Below are 22,690 nucleotides of genomic sequence, written 5' to 3'. Positions count from 1 at the left end.
GATTATTATTGCCCTTAAATGGAAAAATAAATAAATGACCATGCAGCTTTTGTTGTTATTCGTCACTAGAAAAAGCATTGAATTACGTATTTTGCATTTTTATTTTCAATTTATTTGACAAACACTGCTTTAGTGCAAAAAGGCACAATCACATTTTAGGCTAAAATCAAAGTGGGTGAAATTTCCTCATATATCAGCCCTTTCCCTTTATCATTTTAAAATAGCAAATCGGAACAGGATTTCCACTGTGGCACATGAGCGTTTTCAATTATGGATACATATAAGGTGTCGTTCACAGTATCAATAAATCAAAATAAGACAACCATGTATAAAGGTCAAACAGAAAAGGAAAAAAAAAAACCTCTTAAAATGCAAAAGATGAATGTTTTGATAGTAGTATATTTAGCCAAACACGACAAGATTTGGTTTAAACATTAATTTATCATAAAAGTGCTGAAAAAAAAGAATAAGCCAAGGTAGACGATGAGTTATCCTCCAGCTGAACTGGTACAAGCCCTTTAGAAACTGTGTTCATGTAGCTGTATGACAGCATTTGAACTAGAATCACACTGTAGATACAAGTGCATGTGACTTCCCAGATCAGAATTAAAGGGAGAGTTCATGGCAAATATTACATTTGTGTAAATATTTACTCATGTGAACCTGCATGACTTTCTTTCTTGCACCAAATGCAAATCCATCCATCCCTTTCATCGTATGGTAATAAAAAGAAAGTGAGGGCGGAGTAAATACTGACAGGACATGAACTGTCTCTTTAAGAATTTAAGGAGAGATTTGTGAAATGTGACTTCACATCACCCAACTTAGCGTTGGCTGCTAGAGATGGGCTTTCAGAGCAGGGCTGGGGTCCGGCCCGCCCTCTGGCACGGTTTTATTTGATGTTTCGACAGTTGTCACCCGTGCAGGACTCCAGCTTGATCAGCCTTTGGTTCATGATCTGCAGAAGAGCAGGATCGACCTTCTTCACAATGTTCTCCAGCTGATGGGGATCTGACGTCAGGTTGTACACCTCTACGAACGACTGCAGGAGATCACAGGGGAAATTCAGTGAGGTTCATCTTAAAGTTTGGTCCACAACGGCCCACCTGTCTGACACGTGCTCACCTCGTTGTCTGCAAACTCACAGTACTGCAGGTTTGCATCCTTCAGACTTCTGACGCAGGCGTATGTGTTGTTGAAGGCGTCTTCGCATACGCAGTCTGGGAAGCATTCCTAGAAGAAACAGAAAATGTCACTTTGTATAAGAAGAAATCAGGAGAGGTTGATTAATAAATGCTTCATAAATGCAACCATTTTTGCTTCTACAAAGAACAATAGTGTGAGGAACATTTTTCCATTATAAAGGATCTTTTGTGCAATAGCAAAGTTCCATTGATTTTAAAGGTTGCTCATGGGGCTGATAAAGAAGCTTTGTTTTTAAGAGTGTAGTATGTGATTCCTGAAGCACTTACAGCGAGTCCAGGGCCGAGTTTAGGGCAGCTGGGATCTGTAGAGGAATGTCCCTCACCGGTGTACTCAACCAGGAAGAAGGGCCGTTCGGTGCCGTTACGCAACGATGGTGCCTACATGAGAACATTAAACACTGAGAAGACTTCCTTTCATTGTGACATTATTAGACAATCCCCATTGTGAGAATTCTCATTCATGGAATGCAAAAAAAGCTGTGAAACTGGTATTGCTCAGATACAACTGTTCATAAAAATGTTCATAAACACTAGATGCAGAAAATATTACTATATTAGTATGTATAGTTGCTTTCGACTAATGCGATTTGAGGGGAACGTGCTTAATTTTTTTGCAATGCATACAAATCTTAATGATCCTAAACATTCTTCATTTTTTTCTTTTATAGAAAATATTTTCAATCTGGAAATATGATGTGGAACTGCTTCTGACAGGTTTTGTGAGAAACCTACACTACTGTTTAAGGGTTGGCTGCATTTATTTGATCAGAAATACTGTACAAACATTAATATTATTACAATTTAAAATAAGTGGTTTCTATTGTCATATATTTTAAAATATAATTTATTCCTGTGATGTAAAGCTGAATTTCCAGCATCATCACTCCAGTCTTCAGTGTCACATGATCCTTCAGAAATCATTCTGATATACTGATTTTCTTGGTTAAGAAACATTTATTCTTATTCTTATCAGTAACAGTTGAGATGCATAATATTTTTGTGGAAACCATAATACATTTTTTTGAGTGAGTAGAAAGAACAGTATTTATTTGTTACATTATAAACATCTTTACTGTGACTTTTCATCAATTTAATGCATCCTTCATAAATAAAAGTATTGATTTCTTTCACCAGAAAAAAGTGTGTATGATATAAGACTACATTTAGATATATATTTTGTAGGTTAAATTGCATCAAACCAGGTGAAATTGCATATAAATTCACAGTAAAAAAAACATATGCAAATAAGAATATAAATACACATGTAGCGAAACAGAAAGTGAAAATCATGACACACTCACCATCTGTGGAAGGAAAGATTGTCCGTCCATGTTGACGGTGGAGAGGTTTACTCCTGCGATGTCCAGGATAGTCATAGAAAGATCTATATTCAGCACTGGAGACTAGTGGACAGTTCAAAAATGTTTACACACAGTATAATAATATATACACACTGTTCAATAAACCTGTAATTCTCTAATCTAACCTGAAGTGTTTGTTTAGGTTTGATTCCTGGACCCCGAACTAAAAGAGGGATGCGGATATCAAACTCGTACAGCTGTCTCTTGTCAATTGGCAATGAGAACTGGCCTAAAATGGATTTTTAAAAATATGTCAACATTAAATGACAACAGGTCAATAAAACAGTGGAGACTGAGGACACACCGGTGTGATAGCCGTGATCAGACGTGTAGAAGATGTATGTGTTGTTCAACTCCTTTATTGAATCCAGTTTCTTGATCAGCTGCTCCACCATATCGTCCACCGACAGAAGCGTCTGCCACCTATCAGAGATGTTAAACATATCTCAGTAGAAAGATTTAGTTGACAGAATGTTGTATGAATCTATATTTGCATACCTCCTGCGGTAAGCGTTGTCGAGGTACTCAATGGAGCTGTTCGACATTGGATTCACAGGTTGCCGTAATAACCAATGTTTGTCCTAAAAACAAAACAAAAAACAGCATATTATGCTCATGCTGAGGTCAGAAAATTATTAGTTAATTATTAAAATTATTAGCAAAATGAACATGCAGGCTAAAAAATAAAAATAGTATGTATTTAATGCATACTATTATAGATTTTTAAATATATAATTAATGCATAATATTATGAAATTCAATTGGTAAACTAATTAATTAAAATTATTAATATGATATTCATTGTTTAAAAATTTGAGAACATATATAGATAGCAACATGTAATATATAAGGATTTTTTCTTTTTTACTCTTTGTAATTTCTTAAAACTCACTGACTGGTAAATCCAAAAATATATTTGAACAAAACATGAATAAAAAGAAAACATGCTTTTTGCTCTATTTTATAAATGAAATACAACAGTCAACATCAATGATATATTTTTATTTTATTTTATTTTTTTTAAGTCTTTTATAAAATTCCAGAGACTTATATTCAATTATATACAAATTATTTATAACGTTTCAATAAATATTATTAAAATTGTATTTTACATCCAATTTTTTTTGGACATTACATTAGATTTGGTTTCTGGAAGCATAAAATGTTGTGTAAAGCCAATCTAGTTAAATCCAACCAAATTCATGGTTTACAGTTGTAGTACTTCCTCATAATCTGTCAGATGTCATTATGGATGAAACTGAGAGCTGAACCTTTCCAGGCATGTTGAAGCTGCCATCTCGTGGTGCTTTGACATCGCTGAAGGACTGCTGATACTGAGGGGCAGCTGTCCACGGCGAATGAGGAGACGGTGGGGACAACATCATGAAGAACGGGTGACTGGGGCTCCGCTCCTCCAGGAAATGCAGCGAGCGGTTCAACTACAATCAACATACATTTGATTCAGATATTAACAACCAGCTTTCATGTGAGATGTATTTTTTAAAACTTCATGCAAACAAACTGGATTGTCTGGTATGTCATGCAGCTTGATATTGGATCCCATTTTAATACCATATATACTAAGAACTTAAAAACACTGCTCAAATAAGTAGATTTTTCTTTTGTTGTCCGCAGATGCCATTTGGTTCAAAATCTCAAATTTTTCATTTTCATTTAATGTAACCTGATATTACCTTAAAAAAAAAAAAAACGAAATAAAATTAATAAAAACTATAGACATAAATTAAAAAAACATGCAATACAATCATAAAACCTTTATCTACATTTTTTAAATCAAATATTATATATTAATTTATACTAAACTAATATAAAATATCATAAATAAAAATATCAATAAATTAAATAAATTACAATACTTAGAATTTAATCTAAAAAAACATTTAATCTAAATCCCCCAAAAATCTATAATAGTTTGTCAATGATACTAAAATAACACTGTTACATACACCCCCAGACTGTGGAAAACCACTATTGTGATTGGAGTTTAATTTAGGACTAGTATATATATCTGCCCTTAGTTAAATAATAACAGAGCAATGGTGAGTGACGGCAAGATATCAGCCCAGGTTTTAGTGTAAGATAAGCAATAAAATAATGTAGCAGGCCATATCAAGCAGTCCAGTCATGCATCCCACAGAAGTCACATGACTTGAAGGTGCATTCAAAGTTACACATAATGAAACCATGTGGCTTCTCAGTTAGTCATGAGGCAAACAGCTTTTCACTCCTGTTCTAAAACAGCCAATGGCAATATTATTTGGTAACCACATTGTGTTAACCGATGCATTTCCATTGTAAAACAAGTTTAGCAGGTGATGAAGCAATTCACTGGTTTTCACATTTAGCAGGAAGTAAACAGCTGCAAAAACTGCTGTTTACAACTCAAAAAATTAATGTTTGATTTAATGTGACTTGACATCCTCCAACTTGAAGTCAAATGACTCTGTTTACTTTGCCAATACACATTCCTAGTCATATTCTGAACTATTTTTTAGGGCAACTTATTAAAATTAAAAAGATTGTCTTTGAAACTTGTCATGAACATATTGCCAATTAAAATCCCATCTCCAAATTCTAAACAAAATAACAAGATATAGAATAAAACAAATGTATAATATGTTTATATATATACATAAATATATATTACTACTTTATTTATATATATATATAAATAAAATAACAAATAAAAGAAGTCTATTTTCTTTCTCATTGAATACCCTGCTTAACCCAGAAGGGCATCACATTATGGAAGTAAAATGGGTTACAGGTCTTGTTTAAATGCGGATTCTACACTTAAAACTTACAACTAGATCTGTGAGATAGTCCTTTTCATAGTTGTCTCCATGTTTTTCCTCTTTTCCATTCAAAGACAGCGTGTAATTGTAATATTTAGAGTTTCCCACCTGTGGAGACACAAATAAAACCAAAAGACTGTTCGATCAATCAATAAAAAGAAAGATTTGCTGTTAAATCATCAGTAAAAGAGAAACTAAATGGTTAAAAACCAGATCTGCTTTTGCAGGGCATGTTGTAATTGAGAACGCATCACATGACCATGAATGCTTGTCTATAGGTGACTGACACTGTCGGATAAGGGAAGTATAGAACATATTGCAGCACATATTGCAGTTTCCCTTTTAATAATTGGAATATTTTCTGGGAGCATCCTAGGCTTTTCCTCGCTGATGGTCTGTACCCCAGCAGAGTCAGAGTGGAATTCCTGTTGGACAACATCTCCAGGACGGACACTTCGCTCAATATGACTACTAAGCCAATTCTCAAATAACTACTATGATGGCTTTTGTTCTACCCACATAAATGATAGAAGTACTTGCACTGTCCAATCTATTAAGACTGTGTCTGTTCCCCGAATAGTGAGGTAAAAATATACATTTTATGTAGGATCTACAGAAAATCTTATCGTGATTAAACAAGAAAAATGTAAAATAAATAAACAAAACAATTTTTTGAGTTTGGGCTCATAAACGTTAGATCACTCACACCCAAAGCAGTTATTGTAAATGAAATGATCACAGATAATAGTTTTGATGTACTCTGCATGACTGAAACCTGGCTAAAACCAAATGATTATTTTGGTCTAAATGAGTCGACTCCACCAAACTACTGTTATAAGCATGAGCCCCGTCAGACTGGTCGTGGAGGAGGTGTTGCAACAATATATAGTGATATTCTCAATGTTACTCAGAAAACAGGATGCAGGTTTTACACATTGGAAATACTTCTACTTAATGTTACATTGTCAGATATGCAAAATAAATATATTGTATACAGAATATACAGAATTCCTAAAAATCTTTGCATATTTCCTCTCAGACTGTTTGGTTACAGTTGATAAAGTGCTAATTGTCAGAGATTTTAACATTCACGTTAATAATACAAATCATGCATTAGGACTTGCATTCACTGACCTAATAAATTATTTTGGAGTCAAGCAAAATGTCACCTGGCCCACTCATTGTTTTAATCATAGACTAGATTTAATTATATTGCATGGAATCGATTTTACTGATATAGATATCGCACCTCAAAGTGATGATATTACAGACCATTTCCTTGTATCGTGCATGCTGCGTATAACTGATATTAACTATATGTCTCAGCGTTACCGTCTGGGCAGAACTATTGTTCCAGCCACCAAAGACAGATTCGCAAATAACCTGCCTGATCTATCTCAACTGCTCTGTGTACCCAAAAATACACATAAACTAGACAAATGACTGGCAACATGGGAACTATCTTCTATAATACATTAGAAGCTGTTGCCCCCATCAAATAACAGTAATACCCACTCTCTCAAGAAAGTAACTCATAGTCTCGAGAGCAAATGGAGAAAAACCAACTTGGAAGTTTTTAGAATTGCGTGGAAAAACAGTATGTCCAGCTATAGACAAGCCCTAAAAACTGCTAGGGCAGAGCATATCCACAAACTCATTGAAAATAACCAAAACAATCCAAGGTTTTTATTTAGCACAGTGGCTAGATTGACAAATAACCAGATGCCACCTGATTCAAATATTCCATCAACGTTTTGTAGTAATGACTTTTAAAATGATGAGTTTCTACACTGATAAAATAGATAACATCAGAAATGCAATAACAAATGTAGATTCTACAGCGTCTAATACTTCAGTTTCATCCATCGCACTCAAAGATAAACTGCAGTGCTATAGTGCTATAAAAGTGCTAAAACTATAGGACAGGAAAAGCTAAATAAACTTATCACTGTATCTAAACCAACAACATGTTTATTAGATCCTGAAACCACTAAATGACTTTTAGTGTTGGTACTTGTAGCAGAAGAACCGCTTCTCAATATTATTAACTTGTTTTTATCTTTAGGTCACATCCCAAAACCATTCAAGCTGGCAGTTATTAAACGTCTTATTAAGAAACCAAACTAGATCCTAGTGAACTGGCAAATTATAGGCCAATTTCAAATATTTCATTTATGTCTTAAATTTTAGAACAAATTGTGTCTGCACAATTGTGCTCCTTCCTGCAAAAAAAATTATCTGTATGAAGAATTTCAGTCAGGGTTCAGGCCACACCACAGCACAGAAACTGCACTTGTTAAAATTACAAAAGACTTACTTCTTGAGTCAGATCAAGGCTGCATCTTATTGCTGGTTTTATTTGATCTTAGTGCTGCGTTCGACACCATGGATCATGACATACTCATAGATCGATTACAAAACTATACAGGCATTCAAGGGGAGGCTCTAAGATGGTTTAGATCCTACCTGTCCGATTGCTACAACTTTGTTTATTTAAATGGGGAGTCATCTCATTTATCACCAGTAAAATATGGAGTGCCACAAGGATCTGTCCTAGGTCCTCTGCTATTTTCAATATACGTGTTGCCCCTTGGCAATATTATTAGAAAATACGGGATTAGCTTCCACTGTTATGCTGATGATACTCAACTATATATCTCAACGAGACCAGATGAAACTTCAAAATTATCTGAGCTAACAGAGTGTGTTAAAAATTTAAAAGATTGGATGACCAATAATTTTCTCCTATTAAATTCGGATAAGACAGAGATATTACTAATTGGACCAAAAAAAAAAAAAAACAGGAGACAGAATCTCGTAGACAACAGTTTGCAACTAGACAGATGTACTGTTACTTCCTCTACAGTCAAAAATCTAAGTGTTATATTAGACAGCAACTTGTCTTTTGAAAACCATATTTCCCATGTTACAAAAACAGCATTCTTCCATCTTAGAAACATTTCCAAGCTACGAAACATGTTAACTGTTTCTGATGCAGAAAAGCTAGTTCATGCATTCATGACCTCTAGACTGGACTATTGTAATGGACTTCTAGGTGGTTGTCCTGCATCTTCAATAAACAAGCTACAGGTAGTCCAAAATGCAGCAGCTAGAGTCCTTACCAGGTCAAGAAAATATGATCATATTAAACCAATTTTACAGTCTCTGCACTGGCTACCTATTATGTTCCGTATCAGTTACAAAATATTATTAAGACCCTAAATGGTTAAGCTCCTGCGTACCTAACTAGCCTTATAGCACGCTACAATACATCACATGGTCACAAAACGCTGGACTTTTGGTATTCCTAGGATAGCAAAGTCCACTTAAGGAGGTAGAGCTGTTTTGCATTTGGCTCCTAAACTCTGGAATAGCCTTCCTGATAATGCTCAGGGTTCAGACACACTCTCTCTGTTTAAATCTAGATTAAAAACACATCTCTTTCGCCAAGCATTCGAATAATGCATCTCATAATTTTGGACTGCAGTTATATCTGGTCAAATGCGCATTATTATTCTTTAGCTTGGGTTAAACTAATTAATTTTACTTGGTTGGAACAGCAGATATGCTAATTATGTCTCTATTTGTTTTTCTATTTTGCATAACTAGGATTTACGCAAGCTCCAGTCTGGATCCAGAACACCCGAGAAGAGATAATGCAAACCCCTCAGAAGACCCTGAAACAACATACAGAACTACCAAATTTTGCTACAAGTGTGATTGCATCATATAATAATTTCTGTTAATAGTCGTCTGTATGACTACGTCTTTAATTTTTCAGAAAATTTCTGCCATATGCACATAAACTGACAGTCACCACTGATAAGCTACTAAATATTGTAGAAACTTAATTTTCTGCAAAGTTGCTTTGCAATGATTTGAATCTTAAAAAGCAAAAAAAATAAAAATAAAAATAAAAACATCCAGCATTTTTCCCACTGATCTGAATGTCAAAGGGAAGTAGTCTTCGAATGATGCATCTACTCTGTTCATGACTTACCAGTGCATGCCATTGGTCCCAGCCAGGAGGCACATGACCCACACCGCCTGCATCTTTACTTCCATACTGAGGACACAGAGACGCATTTATGTAAGCTGAGGGAAAAGCAACTGGAAGAATCTCATGAAACAAATCAAGAACATGCCAGTCATATTTCACCTCTAAGAAAATAATTTTTGTGGGTTTTAGAAAATTAAGAAATTATATTTTGTTGATGAAATGAAGGTTATTTTATGATTTTTTTTTTGCATTATGATTTTTTAAATGAATAATAAGTACATTTAATTTCCCAATTATCATTATCAATATTTAATATTTTAATTATATTAAACTGTTATATGTGTATATATATATATATATATATATATATATATATATATATATACACACATATATATTTTTTTACTTTTTTTATTTATTTTTTTTAATTTACATGTGTATTTTAGTATTTATTTTCATTTACATTTGTATTTTAGTATTTATTTCAGAATAATCATAATTTGGTGGTTAAAATAGCTTAATAATCAAAGTCAATAAAGTCACATTACAGAATAAAACAATGCTAAAAAGAGGCTAAATTTTTTTTAATAAAATTTGTGGTTAAATGTGACCTGGACATGTTGTTGTGAAGTACTTAAGATTTTGTGCATTGCACCATTATTTTTTATTACAGTTAAGCACATTATCTTAACCTGCTGTTATTACATATACATATACATATATAATGCAAAAAGATTAAATACAAATATTGTATATTTAAAAATATGTAAAAAAAAATTTTTTCACAAAATATTATTTTAAATATTTGCATAATATAAATTATTTAAATAAAATATATTTGTAAATATTTTATTAAATGATTTCATTTACTCTAATAGCTTTCTTGAATTTGAGGGGAAATAACTGAAAATGAACACAAACATTAGCAGTATTTCAGAATGTTGTTGGCTTGGAACACTTTAAATATTTGAAAGATTGCAAATATTTAAACACGTTGTGCAGAGCTTCTGATATCATTGTAGACAAATTTCAAAGAATGAGCACCATGCAAATAGGCAAGTGATAGTGTATAGAGCACCAAACGGGACAAAAGCTGACCTGATTCAAGTATTTCCCGCCATAGAAGGTCTGGTAGCGCAGTTTATTGAGGTAAACTGGAAAGGCGAAGGGCTCAGCCTCTTTCTGCCATGTTGTGCTGCTACAGTTGCCAGAGATGGAGTTATTTCGGACCATATGATTGTGTGGATATTTACCAGTGAGGATGCTGCTGCGACTGGGACAGCACAGAGGGGTGGCAGTGAACTAAACACAACAGGAAAAGAGAAACTTGTGATATCAGATCCATTAAAAAAAAAAAAAATCTTTGGATCATGACTAAGCACTCACAGCATTGGAGAAAGTCACACCAGCATCACCGATCAGTGCTTTGGTCTTCTTCATGGGAGTCTGTGAATAATAAAGATTCTATGAGATGCCTATAGTGTCAATAGGATGCATCATCTGTAACAAAGTGTCAACAGGATGTATGATTTCACACACTAATTTTAGCCGACTGACTTGTGCCTGGACTTAAATCTTAAAACAGCAGCTTCAATATGACTTCAATATGGGACTGGTTTAACCTAGTAGTTTTATAGTCACAACGCTATTTTCATGAAGCTTAAGTACATCATTTTTTATTTCAGTCAACAATAGCACAACAAATGCTATAATGTATACATTAAAATTTAAATAAATAATTTGTATATACATTTAACAATTTAATATTTTTGGATTATGTGATAGATTTTTGTGAAAAGAAAATGTCAATGTAAAATCCTAAAATAGCAACAAAAAACACAAACACATACTAAATTAAAGAAAAATTTTTTTTATGCATTTAGCAGACTCTTTTATCCAAAGCGACTCACAGTGCATTAAGGCTAACATTTTTTACCTGATATTTGTTCCCTGGGAATCGAACCCACAACCAATACTACATTTCTACTCAATTTTTCTATGGAATAACTTGTATATACATGCAGAAAAATCCATGCAAAATTGCCTACTACAAATGCTACAATGTATAAATACTGCTGTATTTAAATAAACATTTTAAATAATTCAATAAATTTTTGCAGTATCAGGATGAGAATTGATTGAGAGTTGTCAAAATGCATTCATTTCAAAATGTCACAATTTGAAGAACAAAAAAATTATATAACAGCTTTCACATATGTATATACATTAACAGAGTGTGTGTGTGTGTGTGTGTGTGTGTATATATATATATATATATATATATATATATATATATATATATACACTAGAGCCCGACCGATATATCGGCCGGCCGATATTATCGGCCGATATAAGCTAATTGCATTTAAATCGGCATCGGCATTTATAACGGCCGATGAAACATGAGAAACAGAGCCTCATGCTTCACTCATGTTATGAGTGTTGCATAGTGTGCCCACCAGAGGGAGCTCTGCAGCTCCAGAGTTAACAACAGCGCCAGAAGTCCACTACAGAAGAAAGCGATCAGCCAAGCCACGGAGATGTAACTTACTGTTTTGACGGTGAGTCTGTCGTTCGTCATGTGAAAAGGTTGTAGATTTAGTTCATACCCTGTATATAAAAACTGTGTGGTAGTTCTAGCTAACGGTCCTATCATTATTACTTCTAAATATTCTGTAACATCACTTACAGCCGCTAATGCATTGCTATATTAGATTAGCCACAAAGCTAATACCATGTTTATCAGTGGAAGAGCGCGAACGTTAATAGGAGATCAAACTATAACGTTAGCGTTTAACTTATTCTTATTCTACTGCGGTGTGTTTCCCACATAATGACCGCGTAATTGGGCCTTTCACACAGGACGCGATATGCACGGCGCTTGCCGCTGGGTTCAGCGTTGCCCTTCAGATACAGCGCGATTTGCGCTGTGCTATGGCGTAGGCGGGGTTTTAAAAACGTTTAGCGGGAGCTCTTTCATAGTCTGTTCCTCCTCCTTTCGGTCAGCAACAAACATGTATCTGTCCCGTTGTAAGAAGCGAGCGATTGCGCTAGTCCTGCTGACGAGAATTAAGAGAGAAGCAAGGAAGAAGAGGCTACCCTCAGGTCCAGAGAACAATTTGGTGAATTCAGGCTGGTTACGTTACTCTAACGCTAATAGCTTCCTTTTTAGCAGGCCCCTTAAATGCTTGCTATTAACTTGTTTGAAGGTGGTTCTTCTCAAAATTGACAGCGGTGTGTTCATGACACTAACGTTTACCATTCAACTTCGAATTGATTCCGTAATCTTCCGGTAATAGTAGGCAAGACGATGTTTTGATTCAGACTGCACAAAGAGAAGAGGAGAAGATATACGGGTCTGTTGTGAATGTGTCTGTGAGAGCAAATATAGTGTAGTTACAGTAACTACAGTAGGTGCGTCAGAAATGATTAAACCAGAGGGGACATGTAAATAAATATGAGCTGAACAAGCGCTTTTTTTTTTTTTTTTTTTTTTTTACATATTGTTTCAAAGCAGCTTTACAGACATAACAGAAAAATGTTGAAATAATATTGTTAAATATAAGTAGGTAATACATATTGCTTGACAAATAAAAAAAATATATATATTTCTCATTTTTGCCTATGTAGGAGATCCCAGTTTATTATTATTATAATTCTAATGATGACATGAGTAATGATACATGGTGATATTATTAATACACATGCTTATTCTTTCTCTGTCTCTCTTTCTGCCTACAGATGGCTGAAAAAGGTGAATGCTGTAGCAGCAAAGTGTGGGACTACTTCTGCAAATAGTTTAACTTTAGTATTATAATTTATTTACAGTACACACACAGACTGTTAAAACCAGCTTCAACTGGAAGAAAGTAAAAGTGTTAAATGTTTAAAACCAGACTGTTTTTTGATCATTAAAAAATATATACTTTTGATGTGCAATTGTTTAGTCATTGAGACTGTAATCTAAGGCTTTTTTTTAACATAGTCCATTCTGGAAAATGGTTTATACAGCCCACATACATAGAACAGGCAGATATTTTGCTATTGAATGTTGTGTAAGTGCAGTTTATAGGAAATGGGTCTAATATCCAGATTATTTTTAAAATCAAAATATCGGCTTATAAATCGGCTCTTTTCGAGTTAATATCGGCATCGGCCCCCAAAAATCCATATCGGTCGGGCTCTAATATACACACATATATATACACATATATATATATATATATATATATATACATTAACAGAGTGTGTGTGTGTGTGTGTGTGTGTGTATATATATATATATATATATATATATATATACACACACATACATACATACATACATACACACACATATACATATATATATATATATATATATATATATATATATTTATTAATAAGTTCATTTGAGTATTGTTTTAATACAATAATATCGTTTAAAATTACTATCATCTAAAACCACTGTTATCAGCAAGAGACACCACCACAATACTTTGTGAAGAAGTGATACTGTCATGGTGCACGACAACTTTTTTAAAAAGCATTTGAAGTCTAATTTTGTTCACTTACCATTCCCCCCATCTCCACATCCTGGTCGTCGGTGAGAATGAGAATGATGTTGCTCAGTTTGACGCAGTGTGAACACCTGAGCGTGCAGGTGAGAAGCGCGACAAAGAGACAGGTGGACAGCACGCGCGCGCTCGCCATGAGGACCAAAGCAGACCAAACCTGCGACCTGTCTACCTGAAGAAACGCTCTACAGCAGACGAGGGTTATGAGAGGCGAACAGCAGCACACACAGTGGGATGAACTGAGAGAGTTTGAGGAAGTGAGACACTCAGTGTGTCATATGACTGCAACCTGATCTAACAGCTGATGCGTTCACATAAAGTCACAGTTCATAGTGAAGCAACAACCCAACAACAACTAAAGAAAAAACCTTCGCTCTTTTAGAGTTTTTGTGTGTGTGTGTGTGTGTGTGTGTGTGTGTGTGTGTGTCCATTTAAAACCCATGCTCTAGTTTTTAAGTTGTTTTAAAATGTTTTATGAATTATTATTTATTTTTTATATTTCATATTTATTTATATTAAAAAATCCACAATACATATAAAGCACTTAATTTAAAAACGACAAATGTACGTTTACAATTGATATGTAAGATGAAATGTATATATTTCTAGCTTTTTCGTTTATTAACGTATGTTATAAGAATTCAGTGTAAATTAATAAAGAGAAATATAAAACAAACATGACACCTCAAAATTACTTTCAAATAAAAAAAAGTTTATTAAACATGACCACTAGCGTTTTATTACAAGGTCACATGCTCACACCCGCCCTTTTCACGTGATTGTGTATTATTGTTTTATAATCTCATATGAAATTGTAAAATAATTTGAAGATAAAGGAAATCTGCCCTTTCGTATTTATTATTATTATTATTATTATTATTATTATTATTATTATTATTATTATTATGTAACTATTGGGATTTAAGTGTAAACCGACGTACGTCATGTCTGCTCCCAATCGGAACACTTTATGGGTGCACCAAAACTTTCTCACAACGTGTATCACCCAAAATAGATCCCCCTGGGTACAATCCAAAGAGACATGTGAAGATGCTTTACGTTTTTGAAGGCGTTTGTTTACAGCACTCTTATCGATCAATTGTATTAATCGATATTCTTGTACTTTTCTATATATTTCGATTCTTCCGGAAGAATTCATATAAGTGATTTTAGAATTCATTTCCAGTAATCACAAACGACTGTGATTGGCCCATCTTCACCAGCGCAGAGAAACGTATCAGATACCACGTGATAACATATCATCCCCAAGCAACGATCAGGACGGCTTTTAATTAAAAAATATATACTAACAAGATTAATTTCTTTATAACCGTTTTATTTTAAAAACACCAAGTGAATAGTTCAAATAGACTAATTATTTTTCGGTTGTTAAGTGATGACGTAAGCGTCCCAAACAAAAATATTTTTTATATTTATTTATTTATATTTTCATTGTCGTGCAATCTGGCATTTCGGTATGGAGTTAAAGGGTCGGATTAACGTTATATATATATATTTTTTTGTAGTATTATATCACATTGTGAATGTATATTAGCAACTTTTATTGTTTTCACGAGTGTTTGGACACGGAAGCGGTGACAAGTCATGGCGGTGACAAGTGACGTTTTTGAGTTCTGTGACGCACACGTGACACCTTTTCCTTCAGTCTGGTGGAAGCGCAGAAATAAGCACAGAGGGTCTGATCTCATCTACTCTGTGGTGGTAGATGGGCTGATGAAGATCATATGATTTTAGTGTTTGCTCTAGACTATGATCCCATTAAAACGCAGGAAAGTTTCTCTCCCTGTAAACCAAGAGAATGACACCTGTAAGTTTCCCCATGTTTCTATATTCATCCTGGAGAGGAAGATGGGGACATCTAGAAGAGCATTTCTTACACGACTAGGACGGAGCAAAGGATTTCTTATTAAAGAAACCTACAGGTATGAACCATCAGCACTTTACTATGATATTACCAAAGATCTTTTTTTCTAGGGGTGCAACTTTTGGACCATTCCTGTCTGTTTTACTCTTACAGTTCCTCCATCACGCATGTTGTGTCTGAAAGCAACAGTGGAGATGAAGTCCAGGCTTGGTTGGACAGCCAAACTGGACGAGACACCTCCAGTTCTGTCCATCTGTTGGACATCAGGTGGTTTACGGAGAGCATGGAGGCAGGACATCCAGTTCTAGTTCAGGACAGACACATATTAAAGGTATTAAAGTACACATTTATGCACACAGTACTTTTAAAAGAGCAGTTGAGTAAAGTATTTAGACGTGTTGCAGGTTAAACCAAAACCCAACGGAGACGCCACAGCAATGCTGATAAAAACTTACGCCTGTCAAAGACGAACACCTTTAAAACACCACAATTCATTTCTAACAGTGAGTCACTGATTGTCTCTTTATTTTTGCGAATAATGTGTCTGAACAGTTTGATGAACCGTTTGACGCTCTGACCTGCAGGAGGCTCTTGAAATCTTGGCTCAGAATGCCGAATATAATGATAATGAAGGACGGAGCGTGGCGTTCAGACGGGCGGCTTCAGTCCTAAAGGCGCTTCCCCGGCGCGTGAGGAGCATGGAGGATCTCAGGTGTTTGCCCTGCCTGGGTGACCACTCACAGAGAGTTATAAAGGTGATAATAAAGCTCCCTTATCTTCTCAAAAACCCATATTATCTAGATGCATCTTTTGATAATTCTATTTTACCATTTTAGGAGATTTTAGAAGATGGATCATCAAGAGAAGTAGAGTCAACAAGACAATCAGAGCAATATCAGGCAATGAAGGTAAAGATACTATATTCTGTTTTTGCCTAAAGAACTGTGAAGGCAGTGTAAATGATATGCCTGATTGGTCAGCTTCAGTGTGTGAGTTATGAAGTCACATCTTTCCTTTCTGCAGGCACTAACTGGTATTTTCGGGGTGGGTGTGCGGACGGCAGATCGCTGGTTTAGAGAGGGTTTGCGATCTCCAGATGATTTGATTCGCACAGGGCAACAGTTAAACCGTGAACAGCAAGCAGGTACTGCATTTCACTGTTACAACTTATTATTTGCTTATATAATTACATTCATAAATAAAAATATATATATTGATTCATGATTGAATGTGTGTGTGTGTGTGTGTATATATATATATATATATATATATATATATATATATATACATTACATAACATAATACATTTTTCCTTTGTTAAGCTGCTGCCAATTCACCACATTATATATGTAAAAAGAAATGTGTGTGTGTGTGTTTTCTTAACTTTTAAATGATTTGATTTATGGGATTAACTAAAGTATTTTCCTTTTTTTTTTAAGAAAATAAAAAAATATAAACTATATGTTTTCATAAAGCAACTTTTAATTGATTTGATCAACTTTTAAAGGGATAGTTCACCCAAAAATGAAAGTTCTGTCATTAATTACTCACCCTCATGTCGTTCCACACCCTTGAGACTTTCGTTCATTTTCAAGACACAAATTAAGATAATTTTGATGAATTCCAAGAGCTCTCTGTCCCCCCCATAGACAGCAAGGATCATAACACGATCAAGGCTTAGAAACGTAGCACGGAGATCGTTAAAATAATCCATGTGACATCAGGGGTTCAACTGTAATTTTACGAAGCTACGAGAAAGCTTTTTGTGCATAAATAATGATTTTATCAAACAATATTGGATCCTGTTTATGCTGTGATCTGAAACGTATCTACATACATATGTTCCATACGTTGTTTACATTTGTGATACTCTCCAAAATGCCGCTGTAGGATGATGCGGAGGAGACGAATTGTTGAATAAGGTGTTATTTTTGTTTTCTATAGAAGGGTTAGAGAGCTCACATAAAAAATATCTTAATTTGTGTTCTGAAGATGAACGTCAAACATATATTTTATTAATTTAGCAGATGCTTTTATAGTGAAAGTGACTTAGAAATGAGGACAATGGAAGCAATCAGAATCAACATAAGAGCAATGATATGCGAGTGCTACAACAACTCTCAGTTAGCCTAACATATATGACCTATGACCTCAGGAGTCCAGTATTACGATGACCTCCAGAAACCCGTCACTAAGGCTGAGGCTGATGTCATCAGTGATATGGTTGAGAAAGCTGTGCACGCTGTGCTTCCCAGAGCAGAGATCCAGCTCATGGGAGGCTTCAGGAGGTCTGTGTGCTAAAGATGTGCGGATCTTACCTTAATACTGGAGCGTCAAAGCAGCTTTGAGCATGCATGTGCATTTTAGGTCAAGTCCAATTCATTTGTATAGTGCTTTTCACTCTGAAAATACAGAAAATACTGATGTTAATGTTTCTAATATCTTAACATTTTCATGTCTTAAAGCAGCATTTAGCAGGTTAGACCTGGACAATAATATAGTGTATATTCTGTTTTGATATAAACTATCAAGAAGTTGAGATTGGCTATAGATTGCCTATTGTTAGTATACTGTATGTATGCAAATAAGGTTGTTAACATTTCCTATTTTTTTAAACGGCGCTGGACAATAATATGAATTACATTTTGCAACATATGTAAACAATCAAACCCTCGTGATTTTTACATGAATATACTGTATATATGTGAGTAAGTTGAATGTACTGTATATATGCATCTTTATTTGCTATATATTTTAGGGGGAAGGAAGTCGGACACGATGTGGACTTTCTCATAACACATCCAGAGGAAGGAAAAGAGGAAAGACTGATGCCTAAAATCACAAACTGGCTGGAGGAGCAGGTGCTCATGAAGTTCTGTGAATACTTGCATGATCAAATCAACCCAGTATGGCTGTTGTTGATGACATTTTAGAGTGAGTATTTATGTTGGATGACAAAGTAGCATGTGTTCTTCATCAGGGTTTACTGCTGTATCAGAAGACGACCAGAAACTCTTATCTGGAGAAAATGGATGGTCCAGCTCGGGCGTCTAGTAACATGGATCGCTTTGAGAGATGCTTTTCCATATTTAAGCTTCAGAAATCTGCCGCGAGCATCAAATCGAATTCTTCTGCTTCTGCTGAGGATGTCAGTGCAGGACGTGAACGCGAACGAGCCGGTGAGCATCATTCAGAAGCGTCCGGCTGGAGAGCTGTACGGGTCGATCTGGTGGTCAGTCCCTACAGTCAGTTTGCCTTCGCCACTCTCGGATGGACCGGCTCAAAGGTGTGTGTGTGTGTAGATTCCTCACTTCCACATAGGGATGGGACGGTATGAAAATTTAATATCACGATTATAGTGACTAAAATTATCACGATTATCAATATTATCACGGTTTTGTTGAAACGAGATGAAAGTGTTCAAAAATAGTTGATGCTCACACTGAAAACATTTCAGCAAGTTTTATATTTAATAATCAACAAACAACTAATAAAACAAGCAACTCTATGCACTTAATTTAAAGAAAGATTAAATTCTGTGGCATTTCCTTCCTTACAATGAAAAGTGTAGAAGCATAGAAAAGCATAGAAAAGTCACTGACTTTCGCCATTCCTTCTCGAAAAAAAACAAAAAAAACATTGTGCGCTGCGCTTGCGTCAGACTGTTGCTGGCTGGACATGATTTAATAGTGAGTTATTAAAACCGCGATAATCAAACACGGTTTTAATGATAATTCATTTTTAAACGATATTACTAACCTTCAGCACATTTTATCACGGTTATCAATAAAACCGGTTATCGTCCCATCCCTACTTCCACATGATCCAGAAGGAACTGCTTGTTATTTCTTTTCTTTTTTTTTGGCTGTTTGGTTTTAGTTTTGATTAAAATGAACACTTTTAGAAGCACTTTTTAAGTACTTCATTCAGTAATTTTCATAGGGGTCCAATTACAGATTATTGGTTGAAAAAAATAATGATAAAACAAAAAAAAAAATTTGTAGTGAATAATTATTTCTTAATGTCTGATTCTCAACTTTTGATTAGTTTCATTGGTGTTTGATTTATTTGATAAATATTTTTGTATTGATTAAAAAATATTATAAATGTTTTCAAGAATATTTTAATGAAACAACTTCAAACGTTTGGGATCAGTAAGATTTTTAATGTTTCTTGTTCTCATCAAGTCTGTATTTATTTGATCAAAAATACAGAAAGAACAAAAATATTGTGAGATATTATTTCAATTTGTAATATTGGTTTTCTGTTTTAATATACTTTAAAATGTAATTTATTTCTGTGATGTAAAGCTGTATTTTCAGCATCATTACTCCAGTCTTCAGTGTCACATTATCCTTCAGAAATCATTCTGATATGCTGATTTGTTGTCAGTGTTTGAAACAGTATTTTTTCTAGATTCATTTATGAATAAAAAGTTTAAAAAGAACAGCATTTATTTCAAATTAAAATCTTTTCTAACAATATGAGTCTTCATTATAACTTTTTATCCATTTAACACATCCTTGCTGAATAAAAGTATTCATTACTTTCAAAAAATAAAGAAAAATATTAGAGAAATAATCCTGAAAAAAGTATTACAGGTTCCAAAAAAACATCAAGCAGCACCAACACTTTTTCCAACACTGATAATAAATCAGTACATTAGAAAGATTTAGAAAGATTTCTGAAGGATCATGTGACACAAAAGACTGGAGTAATGATGCTGAAAATTCAGCTTAGTTGTATTTTATTATTTTAATAATTTTTGTTTCATTTAGTTTTATTGGTAAAGTACTTTGTTTAGTAATAAACATAGTAGTCAGATAACTGGTTATTGATGATGATTTTTTAAGATTTGATGAAAATATCTTTTTTTATACTTTGTGTGTTCCATAAATTTTAAATAATTTTTATCAACTTTTTATATAATAGATTTTGAGTCAATTGTGAGTAGTTGATTGATTTACCAAAAATTAGAAAAATATGTATTTATATATTTTTGTAATCATTCATATTTTTATCATACATATTTTGATATATTTATTTTGATATATTCACAAGTGTTCACTTTCCTGTGTGCTGCCATCTGTGAGTGTTCCTGACTGCAGGCAGCAGCCGTGGTTTGAGGTCAGGTCCCTTCACTCATGATGTGCTGTTTGATCTGCAGCTGTTTGAGAGAGAGCTGAGACGGTGGGCGGGGCAAGAGAAGCACATGTCCTTGAGCAGCCACGCCCTCTATGACAACAAACAGGTCAACCGCACTACAAATACATCATACCTTACCCTATTTGTGTATTACGACATATAAAACACCATTAGGCCTATATGTACCATAATATAATCTATAAGTTTATATGTCGTTAATAAACGTTTAATTGTAAAATCTTGCTAGAATAACTGCATTTAAATTTCTCTCTCTGTAAACCTGTACAGAATCTGTATCTCAGAGCAAAGACAGAAGAGGAGATTTTTGCCTACCTGGGTCTGGAGTTTATTCCTCCATCCGAGCGAAACGCCTGAATCTGTCCGTTTTGGATTCTCACTACAGATGTGTCAGTGCTTCCATCGCCGAGCCTTATATTTTAGCTCCCAGTTATGATCAGATCACTTTTTTTTATGTTTATAAGACACAATGGAAAATAGACAGGTATATGATGTTTTCCATGCAGTCCTTTTCCAATAAGTAAATCAACTGCGATATGCATATGCAGTTTCATGCAGGCTCTTTGTAAATAATGTGTAGTGTAGTATACACTCTTTGTATAGTGTAGTATATGTCTCTTTGAAACTTGAACGCAAAATTATTTATGTCTTATTTTATATTTTGTAATTAAAGATTATTTTACAGAAAACTCAATAAGTCTCTTTTGATAATCTTTGACTGGATAAATTACCATAGTTGGTTTTCCATTTAGTGCTCTGGCACTGGATTTAATTGTCTTTTCCACTGGAGTGCTTGTCTCAGTTATTCAACATATAAATGTTCTACTGACATTTGTAGTTATGGAGGCTCAAGCTTTTGTGAGATAGAATATTTGATGCATATGTAGACATTATTGCATATACGCAGGATGTATTTGTGGTTAGATGATGCTTGACATTACTTTAACGTCCCTTTTGTGCACCTGGTTCATTTTGACCCGCTTTTCCCAACCGCCTCACATCCATGCAAGCATTTCTCATGCACATTAGAAATGCTTTCTTCTTGAGTGCTGCATGGGGAAGAAGATGTTTTTTTTCTAGAATTGCAGTCTACTTAGAACCTACTTAAAAGAAGAGCAAATTTCCAAAAATACAGAAATGCTTTAGATGTTAAGAAGAAATGACATAAAATTATATGGGAAACCTTAATAAATGCATATTACATATATATATTAAATACATATGCATATTTCTATAAAACATATACTGATTGAAACTGAGAGGAAATGTAGCTGATGGCGGTGTAGTTGTGAGACTGTCTCCAGTATGTAAACAGATGTCTCTGTCTCTGCAGGAGATCTTTCAGGGATGATCTCAGCTCTGTGTCTCCTTTCTTTCCGAGTTAACGGCAGCACTGTTTATTTAGCCTTTACAAAAGAATCGACTGTGCAGTAATAGAAGGAATCCCTAATTGTGCATGCATTTACATACTATGGAGAAATGCACATATAGCATATAGAGTATTTAAATCAATCATTTGCAAATGTGAAAAAAAAAAAAAAATATATATATATATATATATATATATATATAACGAATAGCAAATAACCAAGTATTACTTGGTTTATTGTTTTTAATGCAAGTGTTGTGGAAACCCTATTGAAGTTGACATACACATACATATATATATATATATATATATATATATATATATATATATATATA

At 34.3% G+C, this 22,690-nt stretch overlaps 2 protein-coding genes across 2 annotated transcripts; one reads left to right on the top strand and one right to left on the bottom strand.

Moving 5' to 3' along the window:
- Positions 1–123: 123 nt before the first annotated feature.
- gnsb (glucosamine (N-acetyl)-6-sulfatase (Sanfilippo disease IIID), b) lies at positions 124–14,225 on the bottom strand. The gene is made up of 13 exons (XM_059539886.1): positions 13,937–14,225; positions 10,769–10,828; positions 10,481–10,684; positions 9,383–9,448; positions 5,392–5,490; positions 3,838–4,005; positions 3,065–3,147; positions 2,871–2,989; positions 2,692–2,795; positions 2,507–2,608; positions 1,473–1,583; positions 1,126–1,233; positions 124–1,042 (listed from the first exon to the last, which is right to left on the bottom strand). Exons 1-13 carry the CDS (start codon positions 14,072–14,074, stop codon positions 893–895), a joined length of 1,512 nt encoding a protein of 503 aa, XP_059395869.1. The 5' UTR covers positions 14,075–14,225; the 3' UTR covers positions 124–892.
- Positions 14,226–15,573: 1,348 nt separating this feature from the next.
- Positions 15,574–21,559, top strand: polm (polymerase (DNA directed), mu). The gene is made up of 11 exons (XM_059538675.1): positions 15,574–15,881; positions 15,977–16,154; positions 16,228–16,326; positions 16,408–16,578; positions 16,660–16,731; positions 16,847–16,967; positions 17,979–18,111; positions 18,582–18,684; positions 18,804–19,109; positions 20,991–21,074; positions 21,257–21,559. Exons 1-11 carry the CDS (start codon positions 15,709–15,711, stop codon positions 21,341–21,343), a joined length of 1,527 nt encoding a protein of 508 aa, XP_059394658.1. The 5' UTR covers positions 15,574–15,708; the 3' UTR covers positions 21,344–21,559.
- Positions 21,560–22,690: the final 1,131 nt, after the last annotated feature.

The sequence above is a fragment of the Carassius carassius genome, chromosome 45, assembly GCF_963082965.1.
Source record: "Carassius carassius chromosome 45, fCarCar2.1, whole genome shotgun sequence".
Lineage (NCBI taxonomy): Eukaryota > Metazoa > Chordata > Actinopteri > Cypriniformes > Cyprinidae > Carassius > Carassius carassius.
This window is presented reverse-complemented; position numbering and strand designations above follow the sequence as displayed.